Source organism: Simochromis diagramma, unplaced genomic scaffold (assembly GCF_900408965.1).
Source record: "Simochromis diagramma unplaced genomic scaffold, fSimDia1.1 OVJJ01000646.1, whole genome shotgun sequence".
Lineage (NCBI taxonomy): Eukaryota > Metazoa > Chordata > Actinopteri > Cichliformes > Cichlidae > Simochromis > Simochromis diagramma.
The window spans coordinates 5,750,389-5,768,216 of NW_024387279.1; the positions used below are offsets into that span (position 1 = coordinate 5,750,389).

The 17,828-nt window shown below is 41.4% G+C and overlaps 1 protein-coding gene and 1 long non-coding RNA gene across 9 annotated transcripts in view; one reads left to right on the forward strand and one right to left on the reverse strand.

The window, feature by feature from the left end:
• Positions 1–1,109: 1,109 nt before the first annotated feature.
• LOC120715836 lies at positions 1,110–9,656 on the forward strand. The gene is made up of 3 exons (XR_005691747.1): positions 1,110–1,244; positions 8,881–8,890; positions 9,642–9,656. It is a non-coding gene; the product is annotated as an uncharacterized LOC120715836 (long non-coding RNA).
• sema3fb (sema domain, immunoglobulin domain (Ig), short basic domain, secreted, (semaphorin) 3Fb) overlaps positions 3,119–17,828 on the reverse strand; it is a 61,045-nt gene continuing 46,335 nt past the window's right edge. For 2 of the 8 annotated variants that reach the window (XM_040003059.1, XM_040003056.1), the window contains 11 exons: positions 17,545–17,684; positions 16,437–16,551; positions 11,518–11,587; positions 11,274–11,418; positions 10,822–11,044; positions 9,668–9,756; positions 9,501–9,542; positions 8,707–8,864; positions 8,268–8,335; positions 7,881–8,029; positions 3,119–6,034 (listed from right to left, as the gene is read on the reverse strand). In XM_040003059.1, coding sequence (XP_039858993.1) covers positions 5,582–6,034; positions 7,881–8,029; positions 8,268–8,335; positions 8,707–8,864; positions 9,501–9,542; positions 9,668–9,756; positions 10,822–11,044; positions 11,274–11,418; positions 11,518–11,587; positions 16,437–16,551; positions 17,545–17,684 — 1,652 coding nt within the window. In that variant the 3' untranslated portion in view covers positions 3,119–5,581. Of the gene's footprint in view, positions 6,035–7,880; positions 8,030–8,267; positions 8,360–8,706; positions 8,865–9,500; positions 9,543–9,667; positions 9,757–10,821; positions 11,045–11,273; positions 11,419–11,517; positions 11,588–16,436; positions 16,552–17,544; positions 17,685–17,828 lie in introns of all 8 variants that reach the window. The other 6 variants (XM_040003058.1, XM_040003053.1, XM_040003060.1 and 3 more) reach the window with 4 other exon arrangements.

A 17,828-nucleotide genomic window follows, 5' to 3' on the forward strand; every position in this document is an offset into this window, starting at 1 on the left:
TTCCAGCTACCTGCCAGCTCCTCCGGTGGCTTTTAGTCTTTGTCCTCTTTTACCTATCTCTATTTCTTCCACTGCCACTTTATTCTGACCTAGATTGTTGAGAGAAAAAGCGAGTCACTGTTGGGCTGATCGGAGGTCAGCTGTGCCATTAAGGCTTTTATGAGGTGCAGAAACTCTGGTCTGATGTAACTGACACCGCTCTGGCCTGTTCCCCTTGGGTGCTGTGGGTCACAGTTTGCCTCCATGAACTTCCATTACCTCGTAACATCTGAGTCATTATATGATGGAAATATTAGTGCTGAGTAAGGGGACTTGAGAGAGCTGCATTTAATGAACAATTGCACAACAGATGAACACAGAACAATGGCAGCTCATAATGCCCTCATGCGGTCTGAAAAATAAAGGGTAAAATTCTAGATGAAACCTTTTCTCAAAGGGCAAGAGAGTCATTTCTGATTATTGCTAGTGACCAAAGATTTCATATCATGTCATATGAAGTTTGGCCACATCCCTTAAAATGTCTGAAAACCAGTGATGGGAATAACGGCGTTACAAGTAACGGCGTTACAAGTAACGGCGTTACTAACGGCGTTACTTTTTTCAGTAACGAGTAATCTAAGTAATTACTATTTCTATCGTTACAACGCCGTTTCCGTTACTAACAACAAAATGCGGTGCGGCCGTGTTACTATTTTTCAACAAACAGACGGTTGAAGCTGTCTTCAGCTTACCGTACCTTATATCAGTTAAGCGGAAGTTGCTGTCTATGTAAGTAATGAGGGCGCTACAGCTTTAAGCAGCTGCGCGCGCTCCCGCGGACGGCAATCGCTTTCTGCCCAACGATCACTTTTTGGCACAACACCTGGAGCTGAGGGGGCAAAACAATGGCATGAGTGCTGCTGTTTGATTGAGGAAGAATAAAGTAGTCGTGGTAAGCCAATCACACGACCACTTTAAGACAAAGCAACAAGGTGAGATGTACCAGTTTTTAAATTGTATTGATAGGCCACGTAAAACCAGAGTCATGACAAACTATATATACGCAGCGTTTTTTCCTCAATAGTTTCATCACGTTTACTGTCTAAGGACAGCGCTAGCAAGCACTCTCTGCTTATGACCAAAAAAAAAACCCCAAACCTACCCTTTCGTGTTGGTGGAAAAATGCACCATGTCAACCAGTCAAAGAATGATATGGCAACATGACATGTGGCTGTTTAGGAAGAGGTGGAAGTTTTAGGAGTGATGTATTGTCTTGTGTAGTTAGTATGTAGTGTTGTGGATAGTTTTGTGTTGTGTGTCAGAACAACGAGGCGACTGCTGTCTCCAGGTAGAAAACAGGAGTGATGCACCTGCTGCTGTCAGACCTGCAGGTATCAGGCTTGTGATGTTGTTTGTAAAATTCGTGCATATAATTTTAAAATTGTCAATTTATATTTGCATTTAAAGTTATGAAATATGATTCATTAAACATGTTTGTGGTTGTTACAGTAAAAAATATAACTTTTTCTACTCGGATTTTATGTTTTTTAGATCAATTGTTTTATTACAGTATGTCAAAATGAAAACATAACTGTAAATTCAGACGCGCGAGGTTGTGCTGAAAAGGATGAAACAATGCAAAGTAAATCGTTTTCAAAGGTGAAATGTAGAGGTAAAATCAAAAGTAGTTAAAAATGGCCAATTATACCCTGGACCACAGAGGTTTTTTTTTTTAAGTAACGCAATAGTTACTTTTCAAGTAATTAATTACTTTTAGAATCTTGTAACTCAGTTACTAAGTCAGTTACTTTTTTAAAGAAGTAACTAGTAACTATAATTAATTATTTTTTCAAAGTAACTTGCCCGACACTGCTGAAAACACAGCTGACTCAAACATGAACTTATCATTACACGATGAGCTCACTGTATAAGGTGAAATCTTGCTGCAACTTATTTATTAAATAGAAAGTAGTTAATAAAAAATAAAAAGGATTGCAATATACATTCTTAGATCAGTTTTTATAGCAAACAGCACTATGTTACAGATATTTTAAGTCCTGAACAAGTTCATGTTTTGAAATGAGAGAAGTTAGCTCTTAGCTCTCATAGTTTTTCTGCCATGCCTTCCTTAACCCAAAACGTTTTCTCTCCATCCTCCACTTTCCACAATTTTAGACATGAAGCAAGATCCAAGCTGTTGTTTAGAAGAAAAAGTATGATGACATCTGTAAATTTTTGTCTGTTTTCTCTTCAGATTTCATATTAGTTCAGTTTACTTTTGCTTCATACTTTTGTATTGATCCATTGAGGACTACAGCTCTAAAGAGAGAGACCCAGACCCACTCGGTCTCTGCAACCTTCTTGAATAAAGTTGGACTAAGCCTTTATCAAAGCAGGTATTTTTGTCCAGCTCTATTTAAGCTTCTTAACTCAGAGCAGTATCATAATGAGCCGCTGAATCGGCTAAATAGAAAGCAGCCATCATTAAACTGTTCACACATCTGCTTTTTTCTACAGTGACGCGTCAAATGCGCTATTTTAAACAAGCAAATTGGTGGGTTTTCTCATTTAAGTTCAGATATTATTGTTTGAAAATTCTAATTTTAGTTTACTGGTTGGTTTCAGTATTAGTTTCAGTCTTTTTACTTGTAATATGGGGGGTATTTGTTAGTGGCAGATTTAAGAAGTTCAGAAGCCATGTTACAATACAAATAGACACACTTTGTAAAGGCAGTTGATTCAGAGTCATACAGGCTTCCTCAAGTCTCAATAAACAATTTCACCAAAGCCTCCTCAGGTAGGTTGTGCTCACAGATGTGACCAAAGCCTTTAACTAAAGCTATTTCTGATTTTCCTCTTTCCCCAAAATAGATTATATTTTTATTTTTCCTAACTTTAATAACCTTGTTTTGGAGTGTCTGTCTTTCTCAGGAAATAAGCATTGATTATCAACCCCTTAAGGCGCTTGCAGCGTTGTTGACTGTCTAGCATTTTGTTAATGAGCCTTTAAGTACTGATCGAGCCTGGACATATTAACCGATGCGGATTAGGAACTTGCATAATCCATACTTATTAGGCCCTGAGGTACAGATGCACAGATATAAACAGAGAACAAATGTACTTCATTGCAAACTCAAACGAATTGCGTACATTTTATAGAAATGTGCATACATATCTCTTTTACAGGTACAACTTTATTCCAAGGATCCAGAGGGTTCTAGGCAGAACATGGAAAACATTCAGCATCAAGCGAATCACAATGAAGGGGGGGAGCATTCCATTCTTATAAAATATAGAGCTTTAATTTATTAGTCAGCAACAACAATGGAAAGGGAGGATAAGAGTAATTTACACGAGTCATTACAATAACATCACCTTTGTGCATTTTCTTTTTCTGTTTTTTTTGCTTAATTTTTTTTTTCATAAAGTCTGGATGATGCAGAAAGAAAAAAAAACATACAAAACAAACAAAACACTCAAAAACTAAAGACACTTTTAAAAAAAACAGAAATACTCAACAAAAATGGTACAACCTTTCTTTGCATTTTTTTCATATTTCGTCTCCTCTCATTTAAACAAGATGATCAGGAGCTTTGATTGATTCCTGGGAATACAGACAGATCCCAAATTAAGGAGCAGATACGGATACCCATGTATGAATTATAGATGCATCTTCCCCGAGGCATCCACACTGACTTTCACACTGCCTAAAAAGAAGATATACTGGAAGCCCCTTAATGTTAAAGTAACATGAAAACAATATATTTTAAACTTGTTCCAATTTTTTTTTTTACAGAGGAGACTCCAATAGTTTTACTTCCTGTAGATGTGCTGTATTAACGTTTTCACCAGAACTGTCTAATAGAGGCTCTGTGTAATTAATATGATGCTTGCTTTCTATTCCCATTTAAATGACTCTCACACATATATCCTATCCAAACTTATGAGCAACATAATTTTACTTTACACTTTGACAAGATCTATAACAATGTCAATAAAAAGATGTATCGTGCTTTTTACAGGGAATATCTGAAATGACGGCATCTTTAAAGCATTTATTTTCCCCATTTTGCTGTAGTTAAGTTGGTCAGACTGCACTGTACACCCACAGAGATGAAAATAAAACAAGAAAAAATCCAAAACAACCACACACTATCGTATTATCTCAGAATTACAGTACAAATACAGGTTCATGCACACAATGAAAGCCAGCTTCCCAATATTCAATATTTTGGTTAGTGTCACAACATTGTTACAATGCTCTGTTGTGTATACGGGCTATTACTTTTTTTTCCACACATGAATGTCAAAGAGAAAAAAAAAAGATGTCTTGTGTGCCAAGAACTGCTAACAACTGCTGCCTGATCCGGGCACTTTCCTCTAAATGCACTGCAATTGTTTCTTCCACAATTGTGCCGTGCCCGAGTGTGCTTGTTGCATATGGCCCCTGCCAATGTCCCCTGAAATGTAAAAGAATAATGCCCAATGTGCAAAATCCTCAACCCCGTATTGCACCTCGGTCTCAGTTCAAAGGAGGTTTGCATCGGGAAGAAAAAGTATTTTTATTAATAGACTTGCAACATAACTGATCTGATTTTTGCTTTGCTTACGTTAAAAAAAAAAAAAAAAACTTGGATTCATAGTCAGAAGAAGCTGCAGATTACTGAGAGTAGAGTACAGTAAGATTGTTATCACTGCTAAACAAATGGAAATCATTTTCAGCATGATCAGTGTCTCTGCTGGCGTGTAGCAGTGGTGCTGCAGATATTTTACAATCCGTCCTCCAAGGAAGAAGAAAATAGAAGAAAAAAACAAAACAAAAACAAAAACAAAGGGCAAGCACAAGATTCCTGTAAAATGACCCAGTTACAACTTTGATAATATTCGAGTAGTCTTCTGTAAGTCTGGGTTCCTATGGAGAAAATACTGTTTCTCCACAATGACCGGGACCATAAGTCAGTGGTCCCCTTGCAATATGAAGTCTCTGTCTGCGTGCAGCCACAGGGAGCGTGCATCACAGGTGTTCCTGCAGTGTCCGCATATACAAAACTCCCGGTACTTAGTCAAAGCAAGCGAAAAAAACAAAAAAACAACAGAGATCCCGTCACCTCCCGTCAGGTAGCTCAATTCCCCGTTACTCAGAGCTGCCTGTAGCTCTACCCTAACAGCTCAAGAGCCTCATAACACGTTTCAAAGAGTTGCCAAAGTCATACGATGCTGGCAGATGAGTTTTGTAGTGACAGTAACAGCAACAATAAAATTAACAATATCAATAATAACAATATTTGCCCCAAAGGTACCTATACACAAAGAGCATGTTTTTTTCTGTAAGTACAAAGAAATCCACAGAATGATACTATATACAACCTACAATAAATACTGTGTATCATATATCTTACTGTTTGAATGGATGTATTGGGTGTAGTGGGGTTTACTCGTAAGCCTCTTTTTTTGTCAGTTTCTCAGCTTTTTTTTCCGGTTTGTGGATTTTTTTTTTCACGCTGCTACTTTCATTGAGTCGCTCCCAGTTTTCATGGGGTGGGGGAGGGTTGTGTTTGGGGGTGGGTTTGAGGGGGGTGCTTCAGACACAAAGTCGGGCTCCTCATGTCTCTACTCCCTGCTGCTCCCTTTCCTCCTCCCCGTCCCTGTGATGTCGGCGGTTGCGGGGCTTCTTCTGCTCCTTGAGCTCTTTCAGGTCTTTGGCCTTAAGGGGGCCCAGCAGCGGGTCTCCAAACTGCCAGTAGTCCTGGCAGTACTGATTAATCAGGCTCATCTCTGGCTGGCTCAGGATGGTCAGCAGGTCCTTGTACTGGCCTGCGCTGGGGGTCCACTGCGTGCTGCCAGAGTGGAAAGAAGATGCCATCAAACCTGCACCGCCCTCCACCAGTGCACTGTTGACAGCCCGGCTTGACAACACCACCAACTGCAGCTTGATCAGCGTGTGTTTGAAATTCTTTTCTGTGGCCGTGCATTGGTACAAGCCAGAATCAGAGGGCTGCAGGGATCGCACGAGCAGACCTTGTTCTGTCTTCAAAATCCGACCGTCTGAGCGCATCTGCAAAGGAAGGGTTACAGTCCATTAGCAAAAGTAGTGCGATAACCTGTGCAAAGATACATGTGTATTTACTTGATTCACAAAAATAGTGCTACATATATCTTAATGAGGTTTTGTTTATGTAGCATGTTTAAGTAGATGTAACCAACATCATCTAGATTGTTTCATTAATAACTGTAGCTTAATTTTTTTTCCCATTGTGTTACTTACATGTCTAATTGTCTAATTTGTAGGAGTAGCGAAATGGCCAAGTGCCAAACATGCAGTTCCTCTAGTGGCCACTTGAGGTTGTCTACAAAAGTGAGTCACCTTTAGACCTTAGCTTTGAAAAAAAAAAATTTAAATAAATGAAATTTAAATTCTTTGAAAATTTAAAGTTTTGCATCATCTGGGTCTTTTCAGTTACAGGTGCAGACTAGGCCGTTAACTGTCTGCCAGGCTTCACCTCGGTTACTTCAAGTCACTAAACCAGATCTTTTGAGTGTATTTGTGGTGTTGGTGTCCTTTGAAACAATTTTTCTTACAATTAAAAAAAATAAGTCTATGCGCTGGCTTTGGAGGGCAAAACTCTTGTTTTATGTTTGCCTGTTACTTAGCAAAATCAATACACTAAGTTTTCTAATAAAGCCTGCTAGCCTTAGCTGATAACAATAATCACAGAGGCCAAAATTAGAAAGGCTTCAAAATAGCAGTCAACAAACCAATAGGAGACAGTAGGTATGTTCATATCAGTATATCGAACAATTTGATCTCCATCTATTGCTCCAAACCTCTGCGACTGCTGGAGGTAGTGCTATTAATGTGCTAGTTTTAGGTTTTAAGATAATCAGCAGAAATGAAGACGCTTAAATTTGAAAGTATGTTATAGTGTCACATAATAACAGCAAACTCATCTTCCTGGGACTCAGCATAACTAAATATAGGCTTTTATCAAATATTAATAGAAACAGGTCTTATCCTTTAAAATGTAACAGGTGGAAACGATCCATTATGATATGCTGAGTCTATCATGTACAACAGACATGATATCTTATTGATTTAATTGCGTTATTAATTGCATTTCTCCCTTTTGCACTTCAGGCTGAATGTGTGGAAGCTTATCCTATTTATTTGTTCCAGCATTTGATCTGAGCTTCACTGTTTGTATTTTTATATCAGGTGTCTTCACCATTAATTCTGGTCATGAGGTAAAAAGAAAACAGAGCCAGCAAAAATTGTGAATGAACTGTAACTACATCTGTATGTATATCTACATATAGAAATCTGATTGGATGAGGGGAGCTTTTTTTCTTTCTTTTTTTTGCTCACTAGCAGCAAAGACTGCTCTGCTTTTGGGAACAGACACCATCCAACAGAATAGTCAATAAAAGAGAGGCAGCAACATTACATAGCTTCACAATAAAACTTTAACTAGATCCTGAGGGTTGTATATCACAACAGAGAGCTTTTTTTCACAGCTCCCCTTTATGTGTCCTTCCCTCCGTGCCTCAGGACAGCTGGAGGCCTGTGCAAGAAATCAGGCATCGTTCAATCACAGCCCAAAACACTTAATCACGTTAACAGATAATCAAGAGGAAATTACACTAGAGTTATTTTTCAAATGTGTCACACTGCACATAAATCTCTCCTCTTCTCCACAGCAACATAGTGAAGAAATTAAACATTGTGGTGAGCATATCGAAAAGGAAATCTGTGGAACTGCTCATGTGTTACCAATGAAGGGAAATCCAAGCAAATTCAGTGATTCAGGAAGTCTATGTGACATTAAAAATGGATAATTATGTATTTGAGTGAGCTACCCTGTAATATAATCTGCTTGTATAACAAGAAAAATTGAGAAACACACTGTTAGGCCGCTCACTTCTTTCCTGCGGTCACTGTTATCCCTCTGCACGTGCCATTTGATGAGAGCGTGTGGAGAGCGGGCCTGACACTCCAGGAAGGTACTGCTCCCCTCCACCCCATACTGCACCATCTCCAAAGTGTTCTTACTGGCTGCAGGGCACAGAGAGAGATTTCCATGGCAACCAAAACACTCATTACCATGAGCTCCGTAGAACCAAAATCTCAGTTGTGGCAAATTAGAAAAAAAAAAATCCTGCCTTTGTAATTACTTTAACAGGTGCCGGGATACAGTTATACAGTTAGCAGCAAAAATGAGCCAAAATGTCAATTGTCCAAATTTATTAATAAGGTAACAGCAACCCAGGAGGCACAGGAACACATGTCTTACCCTTGGAATTGAAGCCTCTGCACTGGCGGATGGGGTTCCCGTACTTGACATCCTGCCTCCGGCTACGTCTAAATGGGTCAGACCAGTATTGCCAAATAAGGAGAGAAAAACATCATAAAGCAACTGCAAGCCATTCAAAGCTGTTTAACAATACAGAAATGTAGTAACGTACTCAATGCACATTGAAATTACCACAAACCATCGTCATGTTAACATCTTTAACATCTGTGTTGTGTTTTTACTTGTTAAAAGAAGATAATTTATTAGTGTCATCAGCCACAAAGACCGGGACATGAACACAACTGATTAGGAATGCCACTGAAACAGCCATTCAGCCATCCAGGCAATCTCAACTGAGCGCCACTCAACACGCACATTAGGTCAGTCAGTTAGTTATGAAGTTAGCGTAGCTCATGCTAACAGCGCTGTTGGTGCTTACCTTTTCTGTGAGGCGGAGTAACGGGAGCAGGACTTGCCATCCCAGGCGCAGTAAGGATCTCTGGCCAGACAGCAGTCAGCGCAGGCCTCGCCGTACATGTCACAGCGATGCAGAGCCAACTGGGTCAGCCCTACTGCAGATGACACATACAGCTGTTGCTGTTGAAAGAAAGAGGGCGAGAGAGGTATTTAGACTTTTATAGGAGAACTGCAAATCACACACATCAGGTATGTTTTTTAAAAAGTGCTCTATATTTAGAAAACTACACTTCAATGTAAATGCTGCTGAAATTCCAACATTAAAGCATAAGAATAATTTGTGTGACAGCGTTTATTTTCTTTCACATAAAGACCTAAACCCAGCTGGATGTGATGAGCATCCATCCTAAAACAGCAGCAGTCCCTGGATCATCGGGGGCAACACTGAGCTCATCTCTATCAGGTTGCCATCATAATTTTATGATCAGCTGTTGACATTCATCAGTCTGGCAGGCTTTGTGTAACCCTAACTCCGTCTGCAGACTTGTGTCATAATGTGCAGAAGAGGCCAAGTATCTGAATCATTTTGAAAGAAAATACGGAGCTTTTAATGTCTTTTCCATCTTTTCTTTCTTCATTGTCTCCCAGACTTTTCTGTGAATTATGAGGGAGGGGGGAAAAAATAACGGGAATACAGCTGTAGGCATGTAGCTTGTGACCTTTTTCGAATCACATCATTAATTTCTTTGGAGGGCGGGTTCCTTTTCTCCTGTGTGAGCAAAGGTTAGGTAAATCAGTTAGTGCAGACAGGCTTACCCTTTTGGACGAGATCTTCATTGTAGTTATAGGAGTGGGGACCTTGATGTAGAAAATGAGAATGGGGAGCACAGTGTGTTACAGTCAGTTTAAGCACAACAGACACACATAGCAAAACAGAAATAAAAAGGAGGGTGACAGAGAGAGAGAGAGCAATCAAAGCTGACCTTGAACACCTCGACTTCCTCCAGGACCAGCTCCTCTGTCTGAAGGTCATCTCTAGGCAGCACAATGACTTTCTGTACCGTTCCCTTGTCTGTGGACCACAACACACACACGTCAGTTACACACCGACATCCTCACACCCCCGCCGCTTGTCAACGGGCCCTTGGATTTCCATTTTATTTTCTCAGCAACCTTTAACAGGAGATAATCCTCATATCAACAGGCCGCACTGTACTCTGTGTTTCTGTCACACGGCTCTCTTTGGTTCCCTCAGTGACACGAAGCTCTGTTCTCCTTGGAACACTGACTGCTGCCGCCATGACAAACCTTTCCCGTCATTCTTGCCTTGACCTATTCATTTGGATGCCGTGAGATGTTCTACAAAGAGTTCCTGTGAGTGGGGACACCTGAGATTTATTATGACTTCTGCTCTAGCCCCGGTGCAGGACTGAAAGGCTGCTTCTGACAGCGGCTGAAAGGACACACATTCCTCCAAAGTGGCTGCCGTCACACGCAGGCCCATTAGTCTCTTCCTCATAATGCACAGACGCACAAAGAAACCGGTTAGGAGGCGTCGCACACGACATGTAAAGGCAGCATACTGAGCTGTGGCGGCTGTCACACAGGGGCCTTATTAAAGGCTCACAGACAAATCTCTCTGACACCAGTGGGCAAGATTAAGGTGATGCGTATGCTCACTGTACTCCTCCTTCCTCCCTACTTTTCTGTTTCTCCGCTTTACTCCCCCCCCCCCCCCCCTTCACCCCTGCTGCTGATCCACCCCCGCCCTCCAGGTACAAATCTCCTGTTGTTTACTCCATGAGAAGACAGCGAGGTAAAAACCCTTTGATTGGTTAAAGTTCCACTCAAGCACAAAAGGGGAAGAATGCTTTTCTCCTAATGATAAATGATTGCAGGGGAGCCAAGCCCTCCACTTACATGAGATTTATTTCCAGGGGGCTGGGGCATTCTGTTCTCCATTATTCAGTGTCCCACTGACACTGTCAGTCACCATTCCCCGACTCTAATCAAAGGGGTCGCGGGTTCAGACTGACTTCATTTATACACATTCGTTACAAATGACCCACAAATGGAGAGCTGGCTCCACGGATCATTTCTAACACATAAAGTTATTGCACTTTTAGAAAGCACTCACCAGTTCCTAAGAAGAGCACTTCATAGTTGCCGTCTGCAGCTGCCACCTGGTCCACTGTAATAGTGGTGAACTCATAGTCCACGTTGGTCCGAACCACCAGGGGGCGCTTGTGCACTGGGTACACTGCGTTGTGCATGGCAGGGTGATTCCTCATAAAGTTAATCACTTCATCTGGATAGTCCTTAGTGGACTTCATGTTGGGGGTGAACGTACCTCCGGGGCACTGGAAGGGAAACATTAACATTCTCTGCATGAGTACCACAAGCTGAAAAAACTGATGTGAATAAATAAAAAAAATGCCTGGTGAAGAGCCTGTCCTGCAGTAATATTTTAAGTTTGCTTATGCTGATGCTTGCATCTAACTCGAGCGGTTTCTTAAGTTAGATAGAAGGCCCTGTTATGCCAGCTTGCCATGGGATTTATGTCCAGGGTCAGCGAGAGGTGAAGCTCACCGTGCCAGGTCGAGGGTAGGGTATCTTCCCGGTGTAGGCCACCCACTGGTAATTAGGTCCCTCCTTGTGGGCAAAGGGGCCATTGAAGACCATCCGGATGTCAGCCATAGAGTACACACAAACTGCTGAGCCTTTGAACACAGAGCTGTGGAGGAAACACAAAGTGAGCCAAAGACAAAAAAAAGGGTAACTTAAAAAAGAAGCAGGAACAGAGCCTGCTCAGGATCTGGTGTGGTGCACTAACCCAGAGACGGAGAAGACTCCATATATGACAGGATTTTTTATATCCTGTGTTGGTCGTATGTAAACATCTCCTGTGATGGAAAAAGAGAGAAGTCAGGTCAGTGCAAAGCGCAAGCACTCTTCTTCACTAATATTTACAGTTGTTTCAGTGAGTCCAATCACTCTCAGCTAGTGGGGAGGCGACGCCTCCCCGGAAGAACCGATGCCCAAAAAAGATGAACTTTCAAGCAAACAGTACATGCTACAGGATTTGAAACCAACCAGCTTGTGTTAAAAAAAATACACAACTGCATTTTTAGGCCTTAAGCATGGCTATAATAGTTGATATTAAGACATCTATAAAATCCATGTTAGTAGTGCACATGATGTGTTATTTGTTTATTGCATAAACCTGGAAAATCTGTGCCGGTGCCTTATATTGCATGCATTTACACATCCAGCCTTTACGTAATCAAATAAAATGACACACAGGAAATGAATCTACTGTAGTATTTACAAAACTGCGGGAGCTTTTTACAGCTTCAAAGAACTTTAGCAACCACAATATTATAACCTATCACCTAATCATCCCATATGAAGCAATCCAAGCCCCAAACAGGCATTTAAAGTCGAGCTGTGAAAGCAAACAGTCTGGATATCTACAGTCTAGACTGGAGGATTGCTAAACCCCGAGAGATTTCCCAGTAAAATTTATACACGGTTTTCTATCCTTTTCCAGCATCCATAGCTCACGTCTTCCAATTTTAGAGAAAGGAAATATCTCTTCTCTCCCAAAGGAGAACTGCATCATACAGTATGCGTTCAGGCCAGTTTTAGAGGTATTTAAATCATAGATGCTCACCTCCAATCCTCTGACAGCAACAAATAGGAAGTAAATGCATGATTAGTGATGAGTCTCTCTGCTCTTTAGTACCTGGCCTAAATAACAGTCCCAGGAGGCATATTCAGTCTACAATAGGAAATGGCCTTCAGTTTGAAAAAGAGAATGCACTCCCAACCTAGCTGAAAACGACCAGGAAAAATCTTCAAATGTGGCTGTTAGAGCTTGCAACGTGGGAGAATAAGGGTGAACTATAGAAGAAGCTATACCAGTCAAGATTTATGCACTCTCGGTTCCATATAGACCAGCATGAGAAATTAGCTGTCAGACTGTTATGTAGATAGAATGATACATGGGTGAGATAAGCTATCTTTGAATCTGAACTGTAGGGTTTTGGGCTTGTCCACATTAGCGAGGCTGTACAGTATTCCTCTGGGGACTGCGTGCAGCTGTGAACTCATCTCAGGAGGAAAAGGATACAGCTCAAAGATAGCGGGCACTTTGCCCTTTTTTTTGAGTGGCTACCAGTTTCACACCCATCCACACACCCACATCGCCACGCCATCTTCCACAGCTGCCAGAGGCAGAGCAGGGAACGGTCACGGCTTTAGCGCGTTCACAGCACGATGGGCCGTCACGGGTGTCACACAGCAGATGATCCTTGTCGTGACACCCAGCTGGTGCTGTTTTACTTTCACGCAACGAGATGCAAGTGCGTGCACATGTAGACAAGACAGCACCGAGGCCAACATACAGTAGAGTTATACAGTCGCTAAAAACAGATCAAGGCTTCAGGGGAGAAAAGCTACGTGAGTTCCAATAAAAGCTAGTCTGACAGGACAGGGATGAGTTTGCTCCAGGGAATGTAACATGTTAATAACAACTAGGAAAGGACCCACATACCACAACCAGCTCTTTTTATTTTCATTTGGCAATAATATCTCAGCCATCATGCATCCAATTTTATTTAAAAAAGAAACAAAACAAAAGAAAAGGTTTTCTGTTTGAGTGAACAATTACTATTCTTCTCTAGCATATCTCACTCCTTCACTCGTTTCCTCTTGCTCTCTGGCTTTTCTTCTCCCTACCTATTGATAAGAAATGCATTTTAAAGCATTGCCTGTATAAAACATAGACGCTTTATAATGGTTAACACTATTTTAGATCATTGTGCGTCATTTAGGTAAAAACTGAAAGACAGAGCAAAGAAAATGTTACATGTTCCAACTGCAAAAACTCCCAAGGTCTCAGACGTGATTTGCCAAAACGTTCTACATCAAAGACAAAAGCTGCTCTGGATGTTTGAAAAACTCCTCAGTAAATGGAACGGTACTTACGCGGGGTAATAATAAGTTATACATTCATATTTTAAAGACTCTTAGAGAATGGCAGGGTTAAGAGTCTCCTCACTCAAGGATATCTAGCTGAACTGAGAACGTGTCCCGGCTTGAAACCATTTTCAGATGCGCAGTTACAGTACTGCTTTTATTCGACATGATAGTGGATGTTTGTGTAAACTTTGGAAAAAGACTTTTCCAAAGTTTTCATGTCACACAAGAGGTAGCCTCAACATAGGTAAATAAACAACACACTGCACAAAAAAGACATTGTTTAGATGTTTATGTTGTAGTCACAAACATGTCTGGAAGACATTAATAATACAGTCCAGCAGTCATAAATAAAATCTGGATCTGACAAAATGTTAACAGGGACTGAATGAACTGTGGGGGGGGGTTTCTTCTTTCTTGCAGATGTTTGTAAGAGTCTTTCATCTGAGTTTATTACATAACTGCAACTGGATCTGTAGAGAAGTCATCTAACTAAAAGAGCTGTGCAGCAGAGTTTCATTTACTTGAGATTCTTAGATTTATGTTCCGAGCTCTACAATAAAAGGTGCTGGGCCTTTCTGAATGGAAACTACATGTTCTCCCTGTGCCTGCAGGAGTTATCTCCTGGTACTCCAGCTTCCTCTAACAGCCCAAAGCTTAACTGTTGGCTGTAGGTGTGAATGTGAGCATGAATAGGTGTCCCTCTGTGTTAGCCCTGCAACAGATGAGAGGTGTCCAGGGTCTACATGACCCATAAAAACTGAAGAAAATGGATGGGTTTAGTATTTAGTGGTTCTAGTAAGTGGATATTTGGGCAGGCTAGTTACTTTCCCCCCTGTTGTTTTTTTAATTATTTATTTTTCTCCATTATAGAAGATGCCTGTTATAGAAGTGGATGTCATATTCATTCATGAGAGTTGCACAAATGTTCTCATCTAACTTTTAGGAAGAGAACATTTTGTTGTATTTCCCAATGATCTCCATTGTGCTCAGTAGTTTAAGGCCCTCTTAACATCCTAAAATTGCCACTTTTGTCTGCAAAGACTAACTCTCCAGCTAAAGAGCTTTTCAAACATTCAAACTAGACAGTAAATGTGATGCCATTTGCATGAAAAAAATTGTGTCCCATTTATTGTCTCCTCTAGGAGTCCTTGGCAGGGATGCTTGCTTTGTGTAGCCGTTCCTTCTCTCTGGGCTACTCTGGCATGCCCGTCCTTGTTCATTCACCAGCCTGTTCCATTAAACATTTACAGCCTTATTCAAGAAATATCCAAAAGATTCATCATCGGCGCCAAACACTGACAGCTCCCCGGCTCACAGAACCGCTCTACAATGCACAGTGTCTGTTTCAACACCGACTGAACTAGGTAGAGACAGAAGCCTTGTTTGTAACTGCAAAGGCAGCTCATTCCTACTTGTGATTTGTGGGGAAGAGGCTGCACAACACAAAAAGGCCACCGGGTTTTCAAGTGTCACTTTCCAAATCATTCAGAGGTATAAAATAAATGTCAACAGTAAAAACAAATAGGTGTTTGTTTGTTTTTAACTGCAGTCAGGTGATGATAAAAGCAAGGACTGCAATGAAGAGAAAAAAAAACTAGCATGGCATAGCACTGTTCTTTCTTAAAATTAGTTCAAAAGCAACAGCGGGCACACAGAAAATCCCCCTATCAGTCTTTGTCTCCATTTCCAACCAGTGGTGACAGACAGAGGACGAGTTTCCCTCAGACAGTCTAATAGTCTCACAGTCACAGACATTCCTGCTCGGTGACCCCATTCGTCCACCATCAGGCCGCCGCCTCCTCACTCACACACACACATGCACACAGACACATACACTTACTTTTGTTTTAAAAAAAAATCTCGAAAGTAAATGACAACTACAGTGGCGGGGTTATGGGTGTCAGTCCTATTACAATACGGTGAATGGGCCTACCATATGGTTCAAAGACTGATGTGTGTGGGTGTGTTTGCACTCTTGGCAGGTGCTGCAATAGAACCAAACCCTGCAGAGAACTATTGTCTACTCACTATTTCAGTTGCGATTGTACATGACAGAAAATGAAAATGAGCACGTCTCAAATAAATCCAGTCACGCCATTTTTTTCCTTTGCCATTCAATACCCACTGTCAGAATGATTAACTGCACAAAGAAGAAGCATGGCTTCTGTCAAAACGTCGAGTGTAACTAAAGTTGTGGGAGGATGCGTAAGTAATGCTGACTTTTTTCCTTTTTTTTGTTGAAAAAGTGGAATTTCTGTGTCAAAACAACTACATTTAAACACACACATTTAATTTTTACAGTGTGTAATTAGAGCGATTACAACAATTACAACTTGATTTAATACATCAGGTGCACTAACTATTTCAATCATGAGTTAATGACTTCCCTCATATTACTTGAAAAGTGCCAAAAGACTTACGTGAGATTTAGGAAGGTGATACAAATATGTTTTTTTGTAACTTTTTTAAATGTGTTTTTCTGATTCACACAGCTACACTGCTGATAGAGATGCTAATCTGCAGACTAATTGCTAATAAAAAATAACTGTGAGTTAGCAGCCCCAAATGTGTAGGATGTAAACTGAAAAATAAGCAGTGAGCACCACCGCCCACAGAGAAGGCATTGCGGAGCTTGCAGCACATCTGATTGACAAGGAAGTCTATAAAACATCACCCCACCCCCACCATGTAACCTACTCATTTCCACATCAACAAAAAACAGTGGAAAGAAACACAGCATGATGCGGGTTTACAGTCCTTTGTACTCACTGAGCTCGTCGAAGTGTGTCTCCATGCCGTCGGCCCCGGGCACAGAGCAGATGAGCCTGGCCTTCAGGAAGGTGCTCCACTTGTTGACCAGACAGCAGTGACCTCCGTCGTCGTTCTATTTTTTGGGAAGGGTGGGGGTGGACACAAAAATACAGTTTCTCCATCAGTTGCATCCTCATTAGCCCTCACCCCACCCCCTCCTGATTTAAAAATAAAAAAAAAGCCCAGGTGGAGCCACCCACACATACGTGTCTCTGATTTGCAAAGACAGGAAGCTAAGGGGGGGTGCTGATGGGGTTAGGTAAACACAGTTTCCTCCTATTTAGGCTCTCCCATCTGCGATGGAGTGAAGCCAGAATCCATACCAGGATATTTCGAGAATGTGTCACACTTTGTAAGAAATTGTCTTTTTTATAGTAATTTTTTAAGGGTGGCCATAACCTTCACTCTCTTTATGCTTTCCCATTTGGGAAGTTGAAATGTTTTCATACTCTCTACCATAAATGAACCAAGTGTAGTTTTGGTGGTATGCACGGTGTGAAGAAATGCAAAGAGCATCCAGATGTGTGGCGAAGTAAGAGTGACAGGCCGGGGTCTCCATAGCCCACCGAGAGGGGGATGAGTGTTTGTCTGTCGGGTCAGCACCTGACCCCAAATAAATACAACAGTGAACAACTGAGGCGCACATTTTGTACTCCGAACCATTCTCATATTCCTGCTGTTAGGCTCACACGTGCACGCAAACTTGAAAGACAGGAACATTTAATGTGTAAATACAACCAGCTCAGTAAGATGACACAGTGTGCAGGCCTTGTGATCCTGTGTCTTAGGACTACTAGTGACAATATCAGTGCAGAGGGAGATCCTGTGATCAGAGGTCAGAGGGCAATTTGACATACAGAGGGATCCATTGTTAGCATGAAGGTTAAAGACACATGTGGAGTCCAGCAAGTTAACAAGAGGTAAATACAGGTCCTTAGCCCATACACATTTAAAGACAGTGGGTGCTTCTCACTGGGAGACTCCAGACTTTTATTAATCACGCTGCAGTTTCTCTTTTCATCAGGATCACACCTCAGTGGAAAAATGCTCCTCAGTGTATACACACCAGGCAGATACGTCCGATACGGGACTGGGTCACAGGAGTCTGGCCCATCTCAGAGGACTTCTCTCGGAAGAAGAAATACAGCTTGTCATCATTTCTCTCGGCACTATCCGGGATGAGGTGTATGTGGACAAAAGTGGGGTCTGTGGGGAGAAGAAGTGGTGAGATGTTTATGTGGACAGTGATCTGGGGAAAACATCTGGTTTGAGATCTTTTCTAAACTTTCAGCCTTTCCTGTTTATCACTTGCTGAGGCTTTCTAAACATCTTCAGAAAACAGCAATCTTT